Below are 23,866 nucleotides of genomic sequence, written 5' to 3'. Positions count from 1 at the left end.
AGACATGTCGGAACATCTCCTAGTCAGAGCCAGCCAAAGACAAAATACTCCGTGCAATAGCGTCCAGAGGGGTTTCTCTAGCAAAACTGGTTCCCAGATCAAGGCTCCCAGCAGCAACCACGAAATGGCTCTGTAGGGAAAAGCTACAGTGACTTTGCATTTATTCAGAGGTAGCTTTATAAATCAAGGGGCCTCCTGCTGGTAAACGGCTTTGGGGAGCCATTGTGAGGACAACACAGCTTTGTCCCCTCGAACAGGCTTTCCAAACACAGCCCTGCAGCCACCTTCTTCCTGATGCAGCTATTGGGAACACAGGTGGATCCCTCCACGCTGGGCTCCCCATGCCCTGCTATGAAAGGAAGTACAACCAATCCTCATGCGCTAACACTAATAGCCCTTGCTGGAGCTGAATTTTACCTAGTCAAGCAAAACTTGCACGGACGCACCAAGACCCTGTAAATTATCCCTCCCTGTCAGCCCCCCGGGGCACAAAACACTAATGGGTTCAATGGAACGTGCTAAAAATGGCAAGAAGAGTTGGTGTTGCCTGACCCAAAGCCAGGTGGGTCCAGTACTAACAGCAAGCCAGTTCCCGGTGGAACAAGTCTGTATTGGCTTGCAGACAGCATGTTAATAGACCCTACAGTCTGGGAGAACCTAATTGAGAGCAGGCAATCTAGGAAAAAAGCATCTCTGCGGCCGGATTTTTACTGCTGCTCCCATAAACACACTGAGCTGTAAACCTCCCCCAGGGAAATCTCACAGCCAGGTCAGAGTAGGACTGCACACGGAAAAGAGCACTTGGAAAAGCTGAACGAGAGAGACTTAGCACTGATAAGCTCTACGGGCAGAGAGGAAGCACCCCCAGGGATGAGCAAAGTGCTGTGAGTCACTGGTGCTGTGAGAGCTGGGTCAGAGAGGGCAGGAAAGAGAGGAGGGAACAGGCGGTCCCAAACAAGCACGAGACAAAAGCAGCCCACTGTTTGGGGAGAGAGCAAGGACACCTGAAAGCTGAACTCCTCTCTGGAGGTGTATCGGTTGCTTTCTGAAGAGGGTACAGAAAGGCTCTGGCCAGGAGGGTGCCTACAGAGACCCAAAAGGCTCCGCTGGGAACTTGCCTTCAGCGAGGTGAGGAATTTCAGTCAGCGTGTGCAGGAATGGAAGGTCCTGGAACAAGCTAGCATGTGAATTCATTTATCAGCTGGTTCACAGAACAGGTCAGCAGGCTGACGTCTGCAGCAGGGGAAGGACTGAGGCACAAGCACTTACAGCAGCGTGAGATGCATCAAGTGCTCGTGCTCTGCCTCACTTCGCAGCAACCTGGACTTGTGCTCATGGCTCAGACACTCAGAGGAGGGCCCTGTTGTCCCAGACGTGCACATGAGGTGCTAAAGCCATGCTGCAGTCTTGGCATTTCATGCAGATAAAAGCAGATGCCTAATGGCATTTTGTTTCTTCTGCTCTTCACTGCGGCGGATTCACACAGTTGCATGTTAGCCATGGAGGGATGCGGGCATTCCTTCTAACTAGGGCATGCTCTCTTCCAGCAGCAGCCGGTCCTGCACAGACCCACGTGTAAAATGTGAGGCAGCTTCCTTCAGATTTATGGTGGAGCTGCCTTTGGCGCCTACAAATTGTGGAAATTAATCCTGATAGAACGTTTTGGAGGAAAAGGGGGAACCAGACTGGAGAAGAAATAAGCAGTACCAGGCTGTTGTGAGAACACGAACTGCAGATTAATGTATTCCTACTAGGACTTCACACCTATCCAGGATACATTGCAAATCTTCTAAAGAAACTCCCCCTAAGGGAAGGCAAGGTTTGCAGTGCGCGTCAATAACAGCGCAGGAAAAAGACTGGTGGCCACACAACCAAACCAGCACTTCAGAGCTTTGCTTTAGCAACTGTGCTATGGGTCAGACAGAGGATCAATGTAGCTTGTAATTGTAAACAATTCAGAAACAGGATGCCTCTGGGACAAAGCTATTGCTACAAAGAGCTGATGTCAGACCCAGATAACGGCAATTACATTACAAGCAACTATTCAGCACTGACCATGGGACAGAGTTCTGAAATCCTGCCCTCCTCCACACCGTCGGGCATCTGAGTGCTTTATAAAACTTAATCAACCCCCATAGCACAGCACCTAGGACGTACCCCAGTGCTATCACACTTATTGTGCGAAGGAAGAAATGTCCCAGGGAGATCAGAGAGAGACCAGCCTCACACCTTCCACCGGCCTCCGATGACATTTGCCACCTCCTGCGATGCCAGACTTCATCCTCGCTTCCTCATAGCTTCTGGCAGTAACCCTGACTGGTAGTGCATAATTCAGCAGCTTTCTTTCCTTTGAACTTTGAAATACAGTAATTACACTGGTATGCTTCATACACACTGTAGGGCACGAACCTCATTTGGAAGAGCAGGCCAGTTGGCCTGCAGGTTTTTTGTTGTTGCAAATCAGATCTGAGAGTTTCTTTTTCCCTCTCAGAGGCTACACTATCCCTTTCCAGCCTCCTGCTACACAAAATGTTTCACTGAACATCACCGAAATCCCAGTCTGCAAGCAAGAATGCCAAGAGGAGCTGTCACCACTGCTTTGTGTCTATAAGGAATCGTATGTGAAGTATAGGGTGCATATCCTCAGCTGCTGCAGGGACGAGTGGAGCTGTGCCAGTTTCCATAACAATCTGGCCCTATCCAGCTTGCTTGATTTACATCCACTGAAGCTTGCTCCCCAAAGGCCTTTTTGCTGGCTGACACCTGCTGACGAGCGCGTCCCAGTCATCCCCAGCAGCAGCTCCTTACAGCTGACAGTATGATGGCACCGTGCCCAAAGACGGAGGCTACCAGCAGTATGGTCATGCAGTAACAGAAAGCTTGTTGACAATTCTGCTGTGATGAGAGCAACCCTTCCCTGGGTCTCTTGCACGCTTCCCCAGAGGTACAGCTCCATCAGACAGTTGGCACCCAGTTGTCCAACGCTTGTCTCGTAATTTCCCCAATGAAGAAGCAAGAGTCAGAGGCATTTCTGAGAGAGACAGGACAGGGGATCTCTTCTAGTGCTTCTCTCACACCTTTCAACTGTGAAGCCTCTCAAAACAAGTCAAGAGTGTCCCTGTGCTGTCATTCTGTGCTGGGGTTGAACCATTGCCACCCCAGTGACAGCTGCTACTGACAAGTAACTTTAAAAGGGAATCCTTCTGCCGACTCCAATCTCCAATCCTTTACCAGAGCAAGTGACAGAATGTAGCAGGCTTCATTCTTCAAGCTCTTGCACCTCACTGCTGGACCAGAAACTGCCACGATCTTTGCTCCCTTTTACCGATCACTTGCAATATCTGAGTGTTCCCTTCCTGTCAACCCACCTGAACAAAACGGAAGCAGTAGTACAACTGGTGTTCCTGGTTTGAAGAGTCACGGGCACATCAGTTCCCATCTCAGTAGTACAGCTTGCCCTTTATGAACAAAAGGTTGTATCCTGTCTGTATTTTGTTTTCCTAGGAGCAGATTCTGATATGCTTTCATGAACGAAGAAAAAAAAAAAAGCCTAAAGCTGTAATCAGAATCTGGGCTCCTATGTGAGAAGGAAAGGAAGGAAGAAGGATTTGTAGGACCTTCCCCTATTTTCCCTTCCTATATCCTGACTGTTCTTTTGGAAAACCAGCAGAATCCTGCACAGAAACAGAAGCACAGTTGAGAGGAGTAGAAACTTTTAAGAAAAGGCAGGAGGAGGCAGTTCGGGTGAGATCTACTGTGCTGGGAAGTAGGAAGAAAAAGGAAGATAAAATCAGTGTGTAAAGTTAGGCATCTCACTGAGCTATTCTCTAGCATAAGCAGCAAGACTCTCAAGGTTGTCTTGTCTTTCCTGTTAGAGCTGTGAGCTCTTCAGCATACTTCAGCATAACATTGCTTTGTGTGTTCTCCACAGACAGGTAAAAACAGGTTTCAGTCTCTTGCTGCTAGATGCTCAAATATCAGTTAAATGTGTGATAAACTACGCACAGCCCATACAGTTACTCACGCCTTTTTTTTTTTCCCATGCAGTTTTGAAACAGCTTGGAAAAAAGGACGGCTTAACTAATTTTAAATCGTGACCTCTAAACCCCATTGAAACCTCTTCTTCTTCACTTCCCAGATGGTGAAGGGAGGAAAGCCTCACTGGCACCTCCCTTCCAGCTGTGAATGAACTATTTCCCACACTGCAATTCAAAAACTACAGTGGATGTTAAAGAAGCCTAGTGTCTCTCGCTGATGCTGAAAAGCATTTCAGCACCTTGGACAAGAAGAGCAACTTCATTATCTCATCAAACGCATAAGTGCAACGAAAGCCTGGGGCAGTCATGCTGTTTCTTCCTGTGGGTGCTGCAAGATACACACTTGTACGTGTATATGCTCGCTGAAGCTAGTGGCTTGCCTCCTGTCAGCAAAGCAGAAGAAAATTTCACCAAACACTAAGTTCTTCTGTTAAGAACACAGTTTACAAGTACTGGGGTCACAACACATGGTTGGATTTATGAGCCTATAAACCTCAGTAGAAAGGGGTTTTAATCTAAACATGAAGCCATTTGCTTTAAGCATAAATGTGCCAGACACCTCCCTTTTTTGTGTGTGTGAAATTTGAGGGAGAAAGGCAAAAGACAGTCTATTGCCTCCCTTATTTACTGTTACTCTAAAGCAGCAGTTGATGTGCCTCGGTTTTAGAACGAAAATTAACTGCTCTCACTTCCTCCTACATTACTGTATTTATGTCTGAAGACAGTAGCAGAACTGAAGCAGAATTCCCCCACTTACTCTCCTGCTGAATCTCTTCTGAATAATAGGAGCACAGCTTAATTAGGCAGGCTACATCACTTCTTATTTTGCTCCCAACCCCAGATTTTCTGCTATCTCCTCCCAACAGATGCTTTTATCAATTTCAGGCCCTCCCTCTGTGTCATTACATACACACCAAACAGGAGACTGATGGCAGGAGCCAGATGAGCTGCTGGCTGACTTTGTGTGAGAGTGAATCAGCGAGCTACTACATGCATCCTGTATAACACAGCTACCCGGTGAAGAAAAACAAGCATGGAAAGATGGTGAGTTTTTGGGCCAAATACTACAGTGCTCAAAGACTGTACTTGCTCACAATTCAGGCCTAAGCAAGTGATGAAAGATCAAAAATTGTCACAGGTTCTTTTCTGTATAGCCACAAACTAAATAAGGGCTAAAGATGAAACCAAGATTTTTCACACTGGGAGAAATCACCTGTAAAACAAGAGGTGCAACACTACACTCTAAATATCTTTCATTAACTTACCTACAGGAGGGCAGAAAGCAAGAGCTCCCAGATAAGAAAAGCAGCAGTCACGTCTAGCACAGTGTGCACAATTCATCTCCTTATCATACATTTGTTAATTCCTTCCCTTTGTTGTGAGAGAACAAGGGGCTAGAGCGGTTGCAGCCTAAAGGTTTATAACAACTTCTATTTCTGCCCAGCCTCAGGGCACCTTCTGTGAAACTGTCAGATCCAGACAGCTTATAAATAGCAACTACTCATCTATCCCAAATCATGTTCTTGAATACTGCAATGTTCTACCAGTTTTATTACAGTAAAGGACAAAAAATAAAACAACACTAGAAACATGAAGAGGCTTTGAAGTGCTGAAGAGACACACAAACATTTTACTCTCGGACATGTTATGGTTACATGAATACTTCCCAAGTGCCATAATTCAAATAAAAATATGTTCATACAAATTTAAAAAAAATACAGTTTATATACATTGTGGAATTAGCTTACATCATTTTATAACAAAAACAGTGCAAAAAAACAAATGGAAAGGTAACTTGCTACCATTGGAATGGCTCACAGTAAGTTAATTCAAAACTGCATAATTAACACTGCACAGGAAAACATGAGGCGGGGAGAGTGCCCCATATTACCCCAAACTTCTGCCATATCAGTACTAATCCAGTTCTTGGTTACTGTTCCTTTAGTGTTGCTCTGAGTAAAAAGTTATAGGCACCTATGCTACAAGTTTCTTGGTAAACCACTAAGTAGCCAGAACAAAAGCAGCTAGCATGTTGTTAGAAAGGAATTTAGTGACCAGCAAAGTGTGAGAACAGGACTAATTCAACTCAAGCTCTTTGCAGCAGTCTTCAGTCAGAGGTAAAATGCTGCATCTCCAGGTGTCACATGAACTTGTAACTTCCTTTCTGCAAACTACGTAACTGGTGATTGCACACTCAGATTTCCCTTTAAAAAGGCCGACAGGGTCCCCCACCATCACTACTTAAAAATTCCTTACCGAAGGAGTGAAACAGGCGTGTTTTCCAGCTGAAAGTCCTGAATAAGACAGATGCACAGGCAGAGCAGACAGTGCTCACAGCCAGCTCTCACAGGGAAACACAGCTGGTGCTCAAACTTTAGCAGGATTTTTCTGTCTTCTCTGGATCACCTAACTACAGGCCTTAATAGTAAGGGTAAGACATTCTACAGCAAAATATACTGCTGCAGCTCACGTTCACAAATAAAACAGGAGATGACTGGCTCAAGGCAACAATCTAAGGACCTCAGGTTCAGGTGCACAGACTGAAGGAACCTTCCACATGCAGTCACTCATCATAAGCGATAGGAAAAGGATTTACCCCAGAGAGAGGGCACTCTTGAGAGGTTTTCTGACAGTATGGGATTGTGAATTCCACACTAGAAGGATCTGAAATCCCAAAACAGAATTCCTGTAATTTGTAACTACCCAAGAGCACAAATCCTTTGAATGAAAGGTAGGTTACCAGAAGCATATTTCAAACCCACAGTCCAGCTTCGGGGAGCGCAAAGGGGTGCTGGAAGTTCCTTGGGGCAGCTCAGTGCACAACCAGTGCTCAGGGAACACAGGCATTTAGAAACCAGCTACACAGACTATCCAGAGAAAACGTCCTTACCCTACCAACTGGGAAACAACTTGCAAGTCAAAAGCAGAGGACAATGCTGACTTGTGTGCTCTAGGAACAATGCTACATCTGTCCCAGCTAAGGAGTTCAGATTGAAAGGCACAAGGCGGGTACTAGCTCTAGGAAAACACCTTTGTTTTACTCTAGAAAGTTTAAGAGCTTGCATGCCTTACCTGAAATAGAACTAAGATATTCAGAAGCCAGCAAAACAACTTTAGTGGCGGAGACAAGAGCTGTTGTTGCAAGCTCCACAGTAAGAAAAAGAATGAATTGTGTTCTCTGCTCTTTAGCATAGGTCCTCTCCCAAGAAGCCCTGGACACTCACCATGTTTAACAAAGGATCCAGCTTCCCTTGCAACAACTGCTAGTGCATGTACCACAGCCCATTCTTTCCTTTGTGGAAATGCTGTAACATCCATTCCTGAAAACAAAGATCCACCATTCCTCTCTTAGTAAGAAGGCCTAATAAGAAGGCAGGAGAGAAAGAACACTGAAAGAAAAAACAAGGCCTCCAGACGTCAATGGAGAGGAATAAAAGATAAAAAAAATAAATCTAAGTGTTTATGAACAGCTTTGCTAAAAAACTTTCCAGCTGAGCTGTGCTATGCCCTGTACGACAAGGATCAATTCCACCCTAAAATTTTGCCTCAGGAACTGCTCATAAGACCAAGCTTTCTCTCATCTGCAGGACAGAAATCAAGAGCATCCAGTGACTCATCTGTGTTTATTGCAAGCACAGCCAGAGAACACATCTGTCCCACAACTACCTGGACTGCAAAGACTACACGAATGTTTAAAGAGCCCCCGTGACTTAAAGAGCCCTACATCAAGACTATGGCTGGTGCCCTGGGCACAAAACCTCCTAGCCCTAACTGTAGCAGGTGTCAGCAGCTTGCAAAGCACTGCCCTGCAACAGTCAGCTTCCACAAAGAGGCTGCTCTAACAGAAGTAGTGTTTTGACACGCAAGGAAAGAGCACAATTCTGCTACGCTTATTCAGGAGAATTTTCAACATAGGTGAGTTCCCGATTTCAGGAGATGGAACAGTGTCTGATTTCCTTCTGCCGCAGCTCTCATCTAGCTGGCTCCTTATGGCAGACAACAGGTTAACAGGGGTGCTTGGAGGCTGTGCAGAAGCTTTCCCAGGATACATTCCCCATGTTACTTAGCCCAGTCTCTTGGCTGAGAGAATGCTCTGTGCCTTATCAAGCCAATCAGCTCTGCAGTCCCCAGAGGCACAACGCTGGCTTCCCACTCGGGGTTATCTGTATGCAAAACTCACAAAGGCAGGTGCCTGCTGGAACAATACAGGTGCTGGCCAGGATGGTACCTGCTAAAGCAGTGAACTGGCTGCAACTGGCTCCTAAGTACTGATTTTACCCTTACAGACATTTGGCCGTTGCAGCTGCAAACATTACCCAAGAGTTTTTAAAGCCAGACAGCCCCACTTATCAAGCTGCAGTATAATCCTGCCTGCTAGTTACTAGCACTAAGTACCCTTCCTGTACAGCAGCCTAAAGTTACGCCAGCTCCTTTCACAACACAGAAGTAACTCAATGAAAACCAGAGACATGGCGGTTACAACTGCCTCCAGAAATCCACAATTCTCCATGCTCTGAGGAAGCGGGGTTCCCTGGTCTATGGCCATAGCTGGAAAGGACACCGTGCCTATAAATACAGGTGCGTCAGGGTAGTGACAAAGTGGAGTACCACAAGTTGAGTACCTTAGTAGACTCTCTTACAGGGAGATAAGAGTAACAACAGCTAAGAGGGAAAAAGAAAGCCTCCTTCTCTGAGATGCTCTGCAAAAGTATTGAACATTTATAATCCAAACAGTAAATTGAATTGAACTGTTCAGAACTCCTGATTCTCTGAGATGCTCTCTGAAGTCAGCTGTTGTCAAAAACGTCACAGCAAGGACACTCCCATGTAAGGAGTAGAAAAAAAAGGAAAAAAAAGAAAGCCAGAGTGGAAAAATATGGGCAACTGGGAACACCCACAAAGAGATGTGCATTTCCAAAGAATTGGCTTTTTATACCACTTTTGAGAAAAGCCATCCTGCAAAGCAGCTATTTGATAACTGCAAACTTCATTATCTCCTCTCAGCGTTGACAGCAACCCCCTCTCACACAAGTAAGGCAACAGTTGCAGTAACAAGGGAGGAAGAGGGAAATAAACGCACAGGTAGACACGGAAAAGATGCTGCAGTTCTCTGCACAGGACACAGTGGAGCTAGATGGTTCTTTTGTCCAAGCCTCAAAACAAAAAAAAGCAGAATGTATAATGTCAAGACAACATCTCATGAAAGGCTGGGCGCACAGAAAAAAAAATAAAACCTGGATCAAGAGTGATCAAACCAAGTGCCTGAGACCAGTCAACAGCTCCGGGCTCAAGCAGCTCCTCTAATTCTCTGGCTAGCAAGATGTTTTCCAGCTCCCCAGGCTTGATATGCGTGTGAGAAGCCAAACGGCAAGTCTTGGGCCTTGTGGGGTCCAAGCAGAATGCGAGCGCGTGTGCAGGCTTGGAAGAGGGAGGTAGCCACACCGGCAGTGGGGCAGGGGCATCAAATGGTCTGATAGTGTTGTCTCAGTCTTGCCTGCAGAAATTCATGGGTCAGGTTGTGCCGAGTGATTATCCCAACAATCTTAAAGAGGAAGAAAAAAGGAAAAAAATGATATGTCAGTATCACAGATGTGCCACTAAGAGACGTGCGTGGTAGAGCCGTTGTACTTTCCAACCCCAAAAAAACATGTGAGAACCTTCAAGTACTTCTCGACCAATGCAGAGTTACAGTGGGTTCAAGCTCAAGTTTCACCAGAACAGACACCCCACTCTCCCAGCACATACCTACTATTAGGAACATCTAGAGGCAAAAAAAGAAAAAAAGCACTGCTGCCTCATAAGGAAAGACCAGCTCAGGCTATTATCATCATCAGGATTTTGCTTCCTTGTTCAGGCTTAAGGAAAGTTTCTCATTATGCTGATAGGAAGTTACTGACACCTACTGACTATTTCTGAGCACTGTAGATGGCAAAGAGATAAGTACAGTGAATCAAGCGCAAACCGTTCAAAAGCTTCTTTATTTTTCTACCCCTATGAGTAAGAACAGAATGCAAGTTTCTGTCCAAAAGAAAAACCTCCTGCCCAACATTCGGGAAATCCTGCTCTTGGCCTCAAATAAAGCTGCCAAAGGGGAAGCCAAATTAGTGACCTCTGATGAGCTCAAGGACTGTCAAAAGGTGCAAGACAGTAACAGCTTCCACATGCTGCCAACTTGAGAAAGGAGACAGACTGCGTGTCCTGTCCTTTGGGGTGAAGGTGGGGAGCAGACTTGGACACTAAGGATGGTAATGAAGTCACATCAATCAACTGCTTCAGAGCCTTAAGATCACATTCTGATCCCATTAAAACATACCTGTTTGATGTTAAAACAGATCTCAACTCTCTCAAAGGGGAAAGCATTGCAAAAACCACATCTGCTTCCTTACTCAGCTAAGACAAAACTGAGATAAGGACTTACCTCTCCGACTGCATTCACAACTGGTAGATGTCTGAGTCCCATTGTCCTGAACAGGTTAAAGACTTGCGACACATGAGTGTTTGGAGAGACAGCAAAGGGCGACGGGTTCATGTATGGGGTGACATCCTAAGAAAGAAGAAATAATGATGTTATTTACAAGAGGCGTTTTCAGTAGTTCCAAGAATCACTAACAAGCAATTGCTACAGCTGCTCTAATTCACTGAAATGTTAAGAACTCCTAATAAATACCAGAAGTTTGCCAGTCCATTCACCCTCAGGCAGAAATCAAATCTAGAAGGAAGCTAAAGTAGACAGGCAGAGTCTTACTATCACATCACAGTGCATCTCTTACCACTATCATGCGAGGGTTCAGCAATGTGAGGTCCAGGTCATGGATATCTGGATAGCGAGGGTAATCCTCTGACATCTCTGCATGGGATAAACGAGGCTGACTTGCACTCTGAAATTAAACCAAATGCCACCAAATCAATGTGTTGCCTTCCATGAGAGTACACAGCCTGCAAGCAGCACAGCAAATGATGCCTCCCAACGCCCTGTGCTTACCCAGACTGCCTTCCCTCCATGCCCACACACAAAACTTCTGAACAGAGATGTTAGGAATGCCTTTGCAGAATTCAGCAATGGAAGTGCAAACCCATACAAGCATTGAGTTCAGAGATTTATGGATATACTCTCCAACCTCTGAAATATCTACACTCAACACTGGAGAGCAGCAACAAAATAGCACTGTGGAAGCTGGGCCTCAAACACAAATGCTCACAGTGATCTTAGCAATACAGCTGCCAATCTCCAAAGACCTTGGCACATGACATTAAGAACACAAAGTATATGCCGCCGGTTTCCCTGTTTGTATTTAAGATCTGCCCTCCATTCTCCAGTTTTGACTGCATCTTTATGCAGACTCTGTTGGTTGTTGCTTTTTTTCCCCCCAAATGCAGTAGCTGTTCTCTCTTCCTTGGGCTGCTTAAACAGAAATTCCATTCTCTTTCTTCTAGAGCTGCAAGGGAGAATTCACATTACCTGTCTTCAGCTTTTAAAGCAAAGATGCATTCCTTAAAATGGAAAAATAGGTGAATCCTTCATGGCAGCTTATAAATATCATCCCCAACTTGCTTAGCTCAGAGGGTGGAGATGTCTGCTACAACTCCAGATTAGGCAGACTTACTGACTGGCTCTCGGAGTAACAAACTCCCCTGACAAGGAGGGTGACCAGCTGCGAACGCAAGATCAAGCCATGGAAGGTCAGAGGTCTGAAGCGTTCCTCCATGGTCCACTCTTCACTGGGAGACTGGTCAGGGTACAGATTGGGGTAAGGCGTATATCTGCAACAGATCGAATACATATTGTAAGTCACTTGAACCTAACGAGACACACACACACCATCCTCCAAACCAACAGCTATTTCATCTCTTTGCAACCTTCCCCAGAATATTTCAGGGATTCTTTCTAGAGACAAGCAAGCCTTTTCTCCAAGCAAACTATCAGAGAACAGTCAAGTGCCATTATACAGAGCATTACACAAGCAGTAAAATGGAGACAGTCTCCTAACTCTCAGTTTCAGATCACTTGCTACTGAAGCAATTTTCAGTGCCAAATTACTCAGATTCTAGTAACAGCTGAAGCATGTGATAGAGTGTCAGGTCATAACTTCACCTGTACATGTCACAATCAGTAGGTTAGAAACTGATTAACTACACCGGGCTTTTGCGTGAAATAACTGCAGTAAAAGTCTAGTGACTCAGCCCAGTTACCAGAAAGATGTTATTAAGTAGTATGGTAACAAGGTCATTAGCTCTTCTCTTTTAAAGAGTGAGCTTTGCAGAGCCCTCAGGTTTTTGTGGACAAGAGGGCACTAATTTCTAAAGACAAGTCATTTCCCCAGGTATTCTATCCTCTCCAGGAAATACTTTTTGGGCAGGTGTTTGATGGAAATTTAACAATTGAGTCATCAAGTCATTAGCCCAGGACTCAGGCACAGGTTTGGGTCCCAGCACTCTCTGATGGGTACTGACAAGTTACTTCTCCTGACAACATGGATACTTGTACTGTTTCCTCCAGCATATGAAATAACAGGGACTGTACAAAGCACCACAACACATCCCAATGTTAAGAAATACCTTGTTTCCCTACCTTTGTTCCTACTAGTATCTCACCTTCTCTCTAGCATCTGTTGTAGCAAATCCTCCTTCTCTGGTGGCTCCTCCGTTGTTATGTGCTCGTCACACATGTTACGCAACTCACTTGAAGGGTAGGACTTCATGGACTGACTCCGTTTGCGCTGCTCTCCAGCTCGGGTGAGAATGCTAGATTTCTGGATACAACAATTTTCAGATACCCATTAAGCAGGTCAACAATTATCAAAGAGTAGCTAACTAAATTATTTTTTGTAGCTTTCAATCACCAGATAAAGTGTTCCTTAGTGCTGTCGCAGTAGTTGTAAGAATAGCTAGTAGGACTGTACTCTCCTCTGGCAGGAAATCTGCAATTTAGGAAGTCAGGCACCCTTTTTGCTAGAGCACAGGTACGCCACAAACACGTGGCTTATTCCAACCTTAAATTTCAAGTTTCCCAGGAAGTTAAAGCATTCTCCCCATTCCCCCTCCCGCGAAGGAGAGAAGCAGTTAGGCAACCATTCCTGATCTCAAGGGCGGGTTCAGTACTTCAGTGCTGAATCCAAGATTTTTCCACCTCTATACTAAACTGGTTACTTAAAGTCCTGTTCAGTTTTGCTTCTATACTAACGCAGACCACTGTTCTGCCTTTGTCATAACCAGGAGAATGGAATGAAATTGCATTTCTGAAAACTCTGTATTTCAGTAATTGCTCATGTCTGATCTGAATCCTGCATTGAACAATATTAAAATTGTCAGTACAGGTTAAAGGTTGGACTAGATGATTCTTAAAGGTCTTTTCCAATCTGAATGATTCTATGATAATAAAGGAAGGGACCTTCTACCTGCACAACCAAGCTCTTTACCCTTTCAACCTACTGAACAATGAACTTCTTACCTTGAATTTGATGTTGTTACTTATCAGCTGATTTCCCTTCATGAACTCCCTCTCATTGCCCCGGTTCTCAGTCACGACAGGGAAAGCGTGATGAACTGTTGTGCGCAAGATGCTAACAAGGGATTGAATACGGGTGTGGGGGTAGACGTAAGTCAGGTTGGGTTCCATGATGTCACTGGCTCGTAGTCTGAGGAAACAGAAAAACCCAAGATCGCTCCATGCTTCATAACAAGCTTCTTCCCAAGCCTCACAAATTCATTTCTCAGATCTCCACCTGTCCACTCCTCCCCAGCAAGGGCTCCAGGCACCTCTTTCCTGCTGCAGGCCTGATGCACAACTTTCAACTCTTCTCACAGCAGTTGGTGCAGCCAGGTTCATTGGACATGACGCATCATCCCCCATTACAGCATTCCTTTCTGAGCCAAGAACCCTATGACAAACTCTAACCCACAGTCCTGCCAAGAGGAGCAGCCTTACTTATCCATTTCCACCTCTGTTTCCCACTCCAGGAGAGGTACGCCTCGCAAGTTCACATGGATGTCATAGATGCCTTTGTTGAAAAAGTCTCCTGTCCACTTGGCTACCTGCAGAACAAACAGAGGGTGTACTGAGTTGTTGATCCAAATACAAGACTTCTTGGCTCATCACTGCCCTGAAAGGAAGAGGTTTACAGCTAGTACATGTTCAAGAAGCTAGAGCCAAGACCCTGCACTCACCATGAGGGTGATCATTATCGGGAGCCCATAGGTGATCTCATTAGTGGATTCAATTAGGATGACAGTCAGGCTAATTGTCATCCGGACCACTCCTCCCAGGAATGCTGCTGCTCCGATCAGTGCAAAGGTTCCTGAGTAGATGTGATCCAGGCCGATGTAGCTAGGGCAAGACAGAGCCCCGAGATTAGAATAACCTGACTGAGAGGTCAGCATGCATTTGCAGCACATCTCTCACACACACTCAATGCACCTTTTGAGGAGGTTGGCGACCAGGCGTCCGAAGGCAGCCCCACAAAGCAGTGATGGCACAAAGAGACCACTGGGCACAGAGATCCCGTATGTCCAGCAGGAAAGTAAGAAATAGAGAAGGAAGAACAAGGAGAGTGTGACTGGGCTGAAAGTACCTGTAACACAAGAAGAATCATGACTAGAGGGGAAAAGGCCTGCTGGACAGATGGTAAGTCTCACACCATCCACCCCTCAGCTCACAGCAGACCCATCTCAAAACAGTCTTCCAGTCCAAACACACACGAAAACATTGAATAAGTGGAAAAAAAGGAAAAGCAGACCTTTCTTCCCAGAGAGGGGATGTTAAGCTGTTGTACCAGCAGTCCTCTTGAGCCATAAAGGCTTGAAGAGGCTGTTAGCTTTGTGGTCCATTTAACAAAACTGTTTCAAGCAAGATGAAGCTCTGAAGCCTGAGGATGGCATGAGGCATTGTCTGCTAGCTACTCACCATCTTGGTGGAAGAGCTGCAGGATAGCTGACTCCTGAGGGTTGAAGAAGAGTGTGGCCATGTCATTGTAGGTTTCATTTGGGCAGAAAAAAGTTTTGATGCTTGAATTCACATCTTCCGACATACCCTGATGCAGGACACAAAGGACATGAACAGTTAAAATCCACTCCCTGCTATGTTAGCCTTCGTGCAGAACAGGAGTTACCCTTCTGTATACGGTGTCCGCCCACAGTTTGACATGTTCAGACCAAAATATCAATAGCAGACATTAGGCCTGCAGACAGTAGGCTCCCTGATTCACAGTCTGAGCTGCTTTGTCAAACTACAAAAGCAGAAAGCGCAGCTTTCATTGTTACTTTAAGGTCCTACAAATGTCCACAGGTTTTAACTCAAGTTCTCTGTAGGTGCTGCATGCCATCAAGGCTCAATACCTGCCTGTGCTCCTCTGAAGGGAGGAACAATACGAAGGAGACCTACAATCTTCATGGAAGATTCCTCACCTGCACGCTCAAAGTGTCATTGCCACTGTGACTCGTGGAAGACATCTGCCGGCATTCCCCCAGAACCATGGAGGCTACAAAAACTACGACCGTGGTAGTCAGCGACACCAGCAGGCTCTCCAAGACTCTGCAAGCACACAGCAGAAACCATACACTGAAGCTGCACTCAGACCTGTAACCCAGTCCAGCCTCTTCACAACTTTTAAATGGTTGTAAGAAGCAGCAGTCACAGCAGCTTAATATTTGAAGCAGGGGAGCTTGCAAGTCAAGCTGAATTATGGCTCGGTTGCCAGGATTAACTTAACTTCCCTTTTTCATTGCCGGCCCCAAAACGGCGCTATTTCTGCTCTCAGAACACAGACACATATAAAAACCTAAAGGGCAGGGTTTGGTGATGAGACTGTTCACATGGAAACAATGTTCTCTATATTTTTACAGGGTAAAAAGTCTGTCTCGTCTAGACAGAACTGGACAGACTGATGCATAGTCTTTCATATTTCTTTTCTAGCTACTGAAATACTTTTTTTTTTTTTTTAATGAGCTTCTTATTTAGGAATTCTGTCTACACCAGACATTATTTTCCAGAATTACATGGCAATTCTCTAAATACCACAGAGCTCAGTTGTGGATTTAATTATCTGAGATAATAATAATGTAAAAAAGCTGGATTCAGCTATTCTTTCCACATCTGTTTGGACAAGACAAAAATCCCGCATGGAGACGAAGCTCCAGTTTGCTCAGCTGTAGCCACTATGATAAAGAGCACTCCTCACAGCCATTAGAAGAGGGTTACAGCTTTCCTTACAACACCATAGTAATTACAGAAATGTAGAGAGATTGTAACATCTGGTTTCTGGTGTTCATTTAAGTTCCATGGATGCTTCATTTTTGATTTCAATAACAAATAGGAACAGGTTTTCCACCAGCCCCTCCCAGTGGTCTTCCAGATCAACGCATTTGCACTGGGACACTGAACACAGATCAGACACACCCGCACGAACTCAAGACAAGAAAGCACAAATACCTGACCAGCTTTGGTTTCGGATGCACATTTCGCATGCGGTACTTGGCGAGCCTCTTGTTTAAGCAGTTGAAGGTGGCTCCAAGAAGGCCTCCTACGATCCCCATCAGAATGAAGAACCCCAAGTCCACAGCTGTCCAGAGGTGGCATTTCTTATCAGACTCAGAGCACTACATGCAAAAAAATGTAAGAAAAGCATTCGGCATTGCAATTTCCTACCAACACTTCTTTCTGTCTTGACAGCAGGAGACTTTCAGCAGCAATGACCATAGCAGAACACTGCCATAGGCTACCAGTGTGTTCCTGCTACACATCAGCTACTCAAATACAAGCACGTAACCACAAAACCAGAAAAACACTGAACTGACAGGAGATTAAAGGGGGAAAAATAATAGCACTAAATTTTACCTTAAACTCCCCAAAGTTGAGCAGCCCAGGGAGCTGGAAAGATCCCCAACTTCCAAACTGAATCCCAGAGCGGAAGAAATTCAGGGTGAAGGTGGCAGCCATGGAACAGAAAAGCTAAGGAAGTTGAAAAATTAGAAGAAATAAAAACTCCCCAAATTAAGACTGGCACAGTTAGCTCTTCCTTGAGACTTATGGTTCAATGTGATCAAAGCATTTATGACAACGGACATCAAGCTACGTGAACATCAAGCTTATGGAACATCAAGCTTTACAACAACGGTCCTACTGCGGTTTTAGTGCCCACTCCCTGCTGCAGCAGAGAGCAGGGCCAGAACGCACTACCCTATCTGATCTGGTTTCTCTCACAAGAAGAGTTAGGAATTTCACCCAGTAATTCCTGCAGTGACTTTTTTTTTTGTCACAGATGCTGATTTGTAGTTAGAAATCAATTACAAGGCACTAACACAGCTTGTTTGGAGTTGCAATTGAAGTCTTCATTGGCTCAGAGAGAGTTGCAATTTTGGCAAATCCCTCGCCCATTTCATCCCTGCTGTGAAAGAGTAGACTATATGAATCCCATCAACATGACATTTGGCATGAGAAATGCCAAAAGCATCATGAGATGTGATACATTCATCGAAAAACCATCTACATCATGAAAGCAAGCACGAGGCAGAGAAATCCGTAACTAGAAGGCACAGGGCATTGCTGCAATACAGCTCCCCAAGGCAGAGGACAGCAGAAAGAAGTCCAGCACCTGGTTAATTCTGTCTGCTCCCAAAGAACTGGGCTGCAAAGGTCCAGGTACAAAAACTTTTTCTTTCAGGTACAATAAATCTGCCACCTACAGAGTTATCCGGCAGTTCTAGATAGTACCAGATTAATCTCTGCCATTGACCTGTAGTAATTCTGGGGCACTGATAGAGAAGGCAATCTCTTCCCTACCAGGGCAGGGCAGGAGACACAGGATAATGCAAATGCCCTCACAGATAAGCTCTCCCCAAGGTGCAGCTCAAAGAGAAACAGAAAGAGCCAGAGTCATTACTTACCACTTTCCACGTAAGTCCCTGATTCCAGAAGGAGGAACCTTCTTCCAAGCTGAAAAGAGTACCCCCAATTGGGGCTCCAAAGGCAGCTGCAACCCCTGCAGCAGCTCCAGCAGATACAAAGTCCCTTTTATCCCTGAAGAGGAAAACAACGTCAGCTTTGCAGAGTTGCGAACATGCTTAGGTTCTGCAAAGTAAGGGACCGTTTATTGATATATCCCACAGATACACGAGTGACAGCTGCGAGAAGAACTGGCCACTGCAGACACCATTTTTTCAGTAAGTTGTTGCAGCAGCATATGCTCTCTCTAGAGCACCAATACAGGGCAAAGCACCGTGGCACTACGTGACTGCTAAGCATACGAGGAAACATCCCAAACCACGGTGCTCCAGCATCACTTGAAAGAATTCCAGTGAGGGAAGGACAAGCTCTTGTTCACTTGCAGGAGGCTCCAGAGAAGGCTGGTCCAATCTTGTTCATACCAGGTGCATAACTGACCTTGTTACCAATAATGATGCCATTTAACCATCCAGATTAAAGGTTTTAAATGGGTGGAGATTTGCTGAGCAGTACAAGAGAACATCAACGAACATGGAGACCAGAGTCGGGATCCCTTCCTTAAGGGTAGCATGGAAGAATCAAGTTATGTATCCTGGTGCTGTCCTCCAGCAGAATGAGACTGCAGGGTACTAGACAGAAACTGAAAAAAACCTGATTCATCCCAGGCTGCCACCCTCCTCCCGAGGAAGTCTGCTCATTCACCACTCTCTCTCTCCCCTTTTCCTCCCCCTCCCCATCCTGGAGACAGTACCTGTCACTGCGGAAATACGGGAAGTTAAACTGGATCTTCCTCAAAGAGATGCTCTGGAACTACACAGAAAGCAAAGCTTTAGGAACACGGGAGAAGGAAACTTTCTCCTCCCAGTACTCTCACAAAGCAGTGGCGTGAACTGCTGGTCTCTACGCAATCTTCTGCAGAGTTTGCTCTTGGCTTACAAGAGATGTTTAGCTCTACTCCCACCTCAGTGGGAGAGTGACAAACAGAATCATTTTCTTTTCTGCCCCACTTAGCACAGACACACCAACACCCTGTACTCCTCTAGCACCAAACTGAGCTATGAGTAGGCATCCGCGGGAGACCAAGGATGGTAGTCAAGCAAAGGCACGGTACTCAGCACTGTGGCCAAGAGGCAACCCAATGCAACGCTGCATTTCAGTCAGGAAAGGGATAAACGGCCTCCAGAGCTCACCCATCTCAGTGACCCAGGCCAGCACTAACCTGTGGCAAACCTGCACCTACGACAGCACCACTGTGGATCATTGGACCCTCCTTCCCAACAAAAAGACCTGGAAAAACAGGACTGATGAGACAGCATGCTCCCCACCCTCTCCCCTGCTGACAATGGCAAGAGAGATCAGCTCACCACTGCCATGGCATAGCACAACCTCCCTGTACCAGGCCATAAAAGTATCTCGGTAATTTCCAAAACCTCAGCTGAGTTCAGGCAGCTACGCCCTCTCCTCTCAAGGTGAAGAGAGCTGCTGGCCCGTGTCCCCCCCAGATGTTTGTGAGCAGACTTGCACAGACTTTGCACTCCAAGTGGGTGGAAGTATTCAAAAACCGTTGTTTCAAGGACTCTGAACTCTCCAGGTTACCATGCCCTTCTGCCTACAGCACAGCCTTCAGGTTACTCTACATAACGCATTCTGGAGAATTCTCAGGTCTCCTTCTTGGACTGAGCCACAAAGAGCCACTTCTGACTAGACCACCTAGTAAAGTATCTGTTCCCCTGATAGTCCTGATCCATCTGTCTTATCTACTTTTCTACTCCCTGTATGTATCCAGGGCTCACAACCTGGCTCCGGCCCAAAATCATTTCACAGGAACGAAAGAGAAACTTTCCACGCCCTTCCCCTTCATTTCTCCCCCTTCGGTGATTTCTTACCCCAAAAAGATGAAGACACCGCAGCACTTCTTACCTCCTGCCACACTGAAGAGCACTCCCATAGCTTTGCACACGACTGTCCGGAGCCGCACAACCCCTGGAACTTTTACCCCATTGAGGTAGCACTTAATTTCAGGAATTCCTGATCCAGCTGCCACAGGCTGCAGAAAGGAAAACACTGACGCTGCCTTGCATTGACTTCATAGCTGACTGACAATACCGCAGTCAGAGAGCACAGCAAGGGAACGAGAAACACTGTTTAGCTAAATCAGTTAGCACTCTGAAGTTGGTACAATGCCTTTGGGCAGTAAGTGCTATGGACAAGAAGGAAACTTCATGTCCAGGACCACACGAGAGCAAAGGAAGCCTATGTAAAGAGCAGCAGCAAACTTAAATCTTACTTGGATGAGGACCAGAAGACTTGCAAGAAAAACAAAGGTCAGGTTGAACCCCAGCAGCTCCAGCAAAGACAAGGCAAGACAGCCTTTCTCTGTGCATTCTTCCACTGCTGCAGAGAGGGTCAAGGACAGAAACGACATTCTTCCCACCAACACACAACCATTTGGTACTGTCTGGGGGTCCCATGGGCATCAGGAGCAAAGTTTGTGCTTCCTACCCCAGCCAGGACAGATGACACAACCCATCAAGAAGACAGGTCTCCTTTTCAGAGCTCAGAGTTAATATACAAGGAAGAGAAACCAGTCACTCTTTCAGTGATTAGCCTTTGTCCATATATTGGTATTCGAACCACTTCCTTGGTTTCGAGAGCTGAATTACATAAGGAAGTTGTAAACTTGATTAATCAACGATGTGAGTGACAGCAGATGTCTACGAGTCAGCTGTTCTGAGCAACAGAAAGAAAAAGGTCACTCAAGTCTAACCAGACACCAAACGCTAGGTAAAAGATACAGCTCTGTACTACCCGGAACTTGAGCTGGGTAAAGAGTCGCACGAAGAAATCCACGAAGAGGCCCACCTATGAAAAAAAAAAAAACAGACCTGTCATCAGAAATTACTACATACATGTACCAAAGACCACCTCCTAGCAAGCCCTACCATGAGTATGCATGAGGGAGGACAAAGGAAAAGGAAATCAAAAGCATTGTTCAGAGTAAAGTAGCTTACAAAGCTCAGATCTTCTGCCTCCCTTGTTCTCACTTGGACAGATCCATCCCAGAATTATTCCTGAAGAGATATACTTCAGGATATTAAACTAGTAGCCTTTTTTTTTCTTTTTAAAAAACACCTAAAACGTACTTCAGGGTACAGAAAAAAGCTAACTTTAACTAGTCAGCAAAAACTAGTTTTAAAGCACGTACAGTGAAGAAAGTATTGCCAAACAGAACAAATACAGCTCAACTGTAAACTGGCATCCTATCGGATTAACCGCTAACTTTGGACAAGTTTTCCTGTACACAGAATTAAAGAATTTGCCAGAATACTTCGCAAAGAAAACACAGCAAGATCTGAAAGGAAAGCAAAAAAAAGTCCTCTTGGAAAATAATCTATGAGCAACATGCTGTAATTCCCAAAAGCCACCTCCAACTACTAAGCTCTCCACTTCGTGACAGTGAATGGTATCTCCTCTTTTCTCTTTTGCCATTGACTTCTAAATTATCCCTGCCTAGTGTCCTGAAGTGTCTTCATTCCCCAAACACCATGACGCTTACCAGTCCTGTGCAGACTCCAATGGCGAAAACCATCACCCACTTCACTGCTTCATACTTCCGGGCTTTCTGTGTAGGAAAAGAATTTTTAAAAAGCCAAGTCAAAGCAACATACAAAGAGAAACCAGATAAAGGTGGATTTCGGCTCCACAAGTGAATTGCAGCTATAGTGATAAATCAACAGAACACAGTGACAACAGCAAACTGAAAACAGAGAGATGGAAGTGCTTAACACCCCATCCACTCCGAAAGCGAGGATCAGAACAGATGCTGGGAGCTACAATCTCTACACTTATTTTTTACTCTTTTCATCAAAAAAAATGAGAGAATTTCTACCATAAAGAAGAAAAAAATAAACTTCCCGTAGTGGAAGGTATTTCTACAGCTTTAGCTCTCAAGCTACTGAAAGGAAAAAAAAAAAAAAATCTTACCTTGTTGTCCATGCTCTCCAAAACTTCCAGGTATGGGTCATTGATACAGCGATCGTAATCCAAGCTCTGGAAGAATGCCAAAAGGGCAATGTAAGAGAATCATCTGCTACAGATTGTGCAAAACGCTATGGGCAGAAGGCCTTGCTAAAGATTACAGAAGTCATTACAACCCCACAGTAGGTTTGGCAAACAATTGTGGGAGAAGAACTTCCGTAAACAACTTCACTTAAATATTTCCAGTAGAGGCAGACTCAGAGAATTGGGAAGTGAAAGAACAGACCAAAATTCACTGCCAAAGATGAGAAAGAACTAAACCAGTGATTAACACAACTTTAAGTTAAAGTCACAATGTACAGATTTAGACTTTAAACGTGTCCAGTTTTACAGTGCAGGGGATAACATGAAATCTAATCCTTCACTACAGCAAGAGCGCTAGAAACGAGTTCCTTTCCAGACAGGCAGCACCAGTTCTTAACCTTATCACAGGAGAAAATTAAAAGTAATAGTTGCCCATTGTAGGAACGAAGTACCGTTAGCTTCTACCCACATCAGCTTCCCCTTTCAAGCCAAACAGCAACAGGTTGGTGTTAAAACAAACAGCAACAACTTGGCGACATCCATGCTGAGAGCAACTGCTCTGAACAGCTCAGGGCCACCATACAAACACATAAAAATTAAAAGTCTCCTGTAAGAATCAGGATGTGATAGGTAAGATCTGCTTTGAGCCAGCATGACACCACAGACAGCAGTAAAGCAACAGTGACCAACTAGTTATAGATATTTTTCACGGTCACGATGACATAGGACCACAAGAGCCTGTAAACTCATGTTAAAACGGAGGAACAACGTAACAGATTCAGAAAACGCATTTTCTCAATAGGAGTCTGACTTGGGCAGCAAACTCAGAGCACTGGGCATTAATCTACAAACACCACCATCAAATGATAAGCAACGGGTGTTTGCAAGCACAACAGCTCCTGGTATTTCTGTTGGTACCAATACAACCTAGCTACAGTGATGCAAGTTAAGTGCCTACCCCATTGTAAATTCAAACAGATCAAAACCTGTCTGTAGTTCTTGCCACGTCAGTTTCACAAGCTGGTATCAGTTAACTTCCCACCTCATAGTCCTTTGCGTGGAAGGATCTCATCTTCCTCTTCATGAGTTTCTCCTAGGATTGTCTACAAAACAAACAAAGAACATGGGAATGAAAAAACATCAGGGGAATGCATGCATACGCTGGTGCTCACAAACACTGGTAGCAAGGCTAAAATCAGGGAAGACTTAGCCCACTGATGGTTGTAAAGCTTGGGTGTGATTTACCAGATCACCACTTACATTGGGGTGACTATATATCGGGCCTTACCTTAAAGCTTGCCCTTCAGCACGAATATATTACGTTACTATGTTGTGAAGGGCCGCTGTGCGGAGGTAAAGCAGTGTGCCAAGCCCCCGTCCCCCCCTCCTTCACATCAACAAGTCACAGGGGCACAGGACAAGATACTTGCACGGGCAGCGTTACCCCGCTCTGGGCAGCTGGGCACTGCCCCCGCACCCCGCTCCCCCAGCAGGAGCGGTGCTGAGCCGGGCAGGACGAGCCCCGAGGCGGGCAGGAGGCTCGGCACCGCCTGAGGTGCTGGGCGCAGGGGCTGCGCTGCCAGGCCCAGCGGGAGCTGGGGCCAACAACGGTGCTTTGGGGGACCGGGACAGCGGGGGCTGAGGCACCAGAGGCTGAGGCGAGGAGCCCCGCAGGCAGCGGGGCAGGGGCAGGGGCAGCGGCCGTACCAGCTCCTCAGGGGTGCGGCTCTCCCGCTCGCCGCAGCACCGCGGGCAGCAGCAGCAGCACAGCCCCGCGCCGCACCCCGCCATCTTGCGCCGCCGCCGCCGCCCCTCTCCCGGCACCGCCCGC

The 23,866-nt window shown here is 45.8% G+C and overlaps 1 protein-coding gene across 1 annotated transcript; it reads right to left on the bottom strand.

Moving 5' to 3' along the window:
- Positions 1-5,572: 5,572 nt before the first annotated feature.
- Positions 5,573-23,842, bottom strand: CLCN6 (chloride voltage-gated channel 6). Its single transcript, XM_035557682.2, is given in 24 exon segments — positions 5,573-9,579; positions 10,456-10,581; positions 10,808-10,915; positions 11,642-11,798; positions 12,630-12,787; positions 13,486-13,672; positions 13,963-14,069; positions 14,202-14,361; positions 14,452-14,605; positions 14,938-15,064; positions 15,438-15,564; positions 16,462-16,628; positions 16,867-16,980; positions 17,916-18,048; positions 18,725-18,783; positions 19,193-19,260; positions 19,894-20,020; positions 20,261-20,367; positions 20,769-20,835; positions 21,530-21,595; positions 21,958-22,023; positions 23,078-23,089; positions 23,091-23,138; positions 23,743-23,842. Coding segments are annotated over 24 exon segments (2,610 nt in total). The 5' UTR covers positions 23,827-23,842; the 3' UTR covers positions 5,573-9,498.
- Positions 23,843-23,866: the final 24 nt, after the last annotated feature.

This window comes from Cygnus atratus, chromosome 21 (assembly GCF_013377495.2).
Source record: "Cygnus atratus isolate AKBS03 ecotype Queensland, Australia chromosome 21, CAtr_DNAZoo_HiC_assembly, whole genome shotgun sequence".
Classification (NCBI taxonomy): domain Eukaryota; kingdom Metazoa; phylum Chordata; class Aves; order Anseriformes; family Anatidae; genus Cygnus; species Cygnus atratus.
Note: the sequence above shows the minus strand (reverse complement) of the source record. Positions and strands in the feature narration are given on the sequence as shown.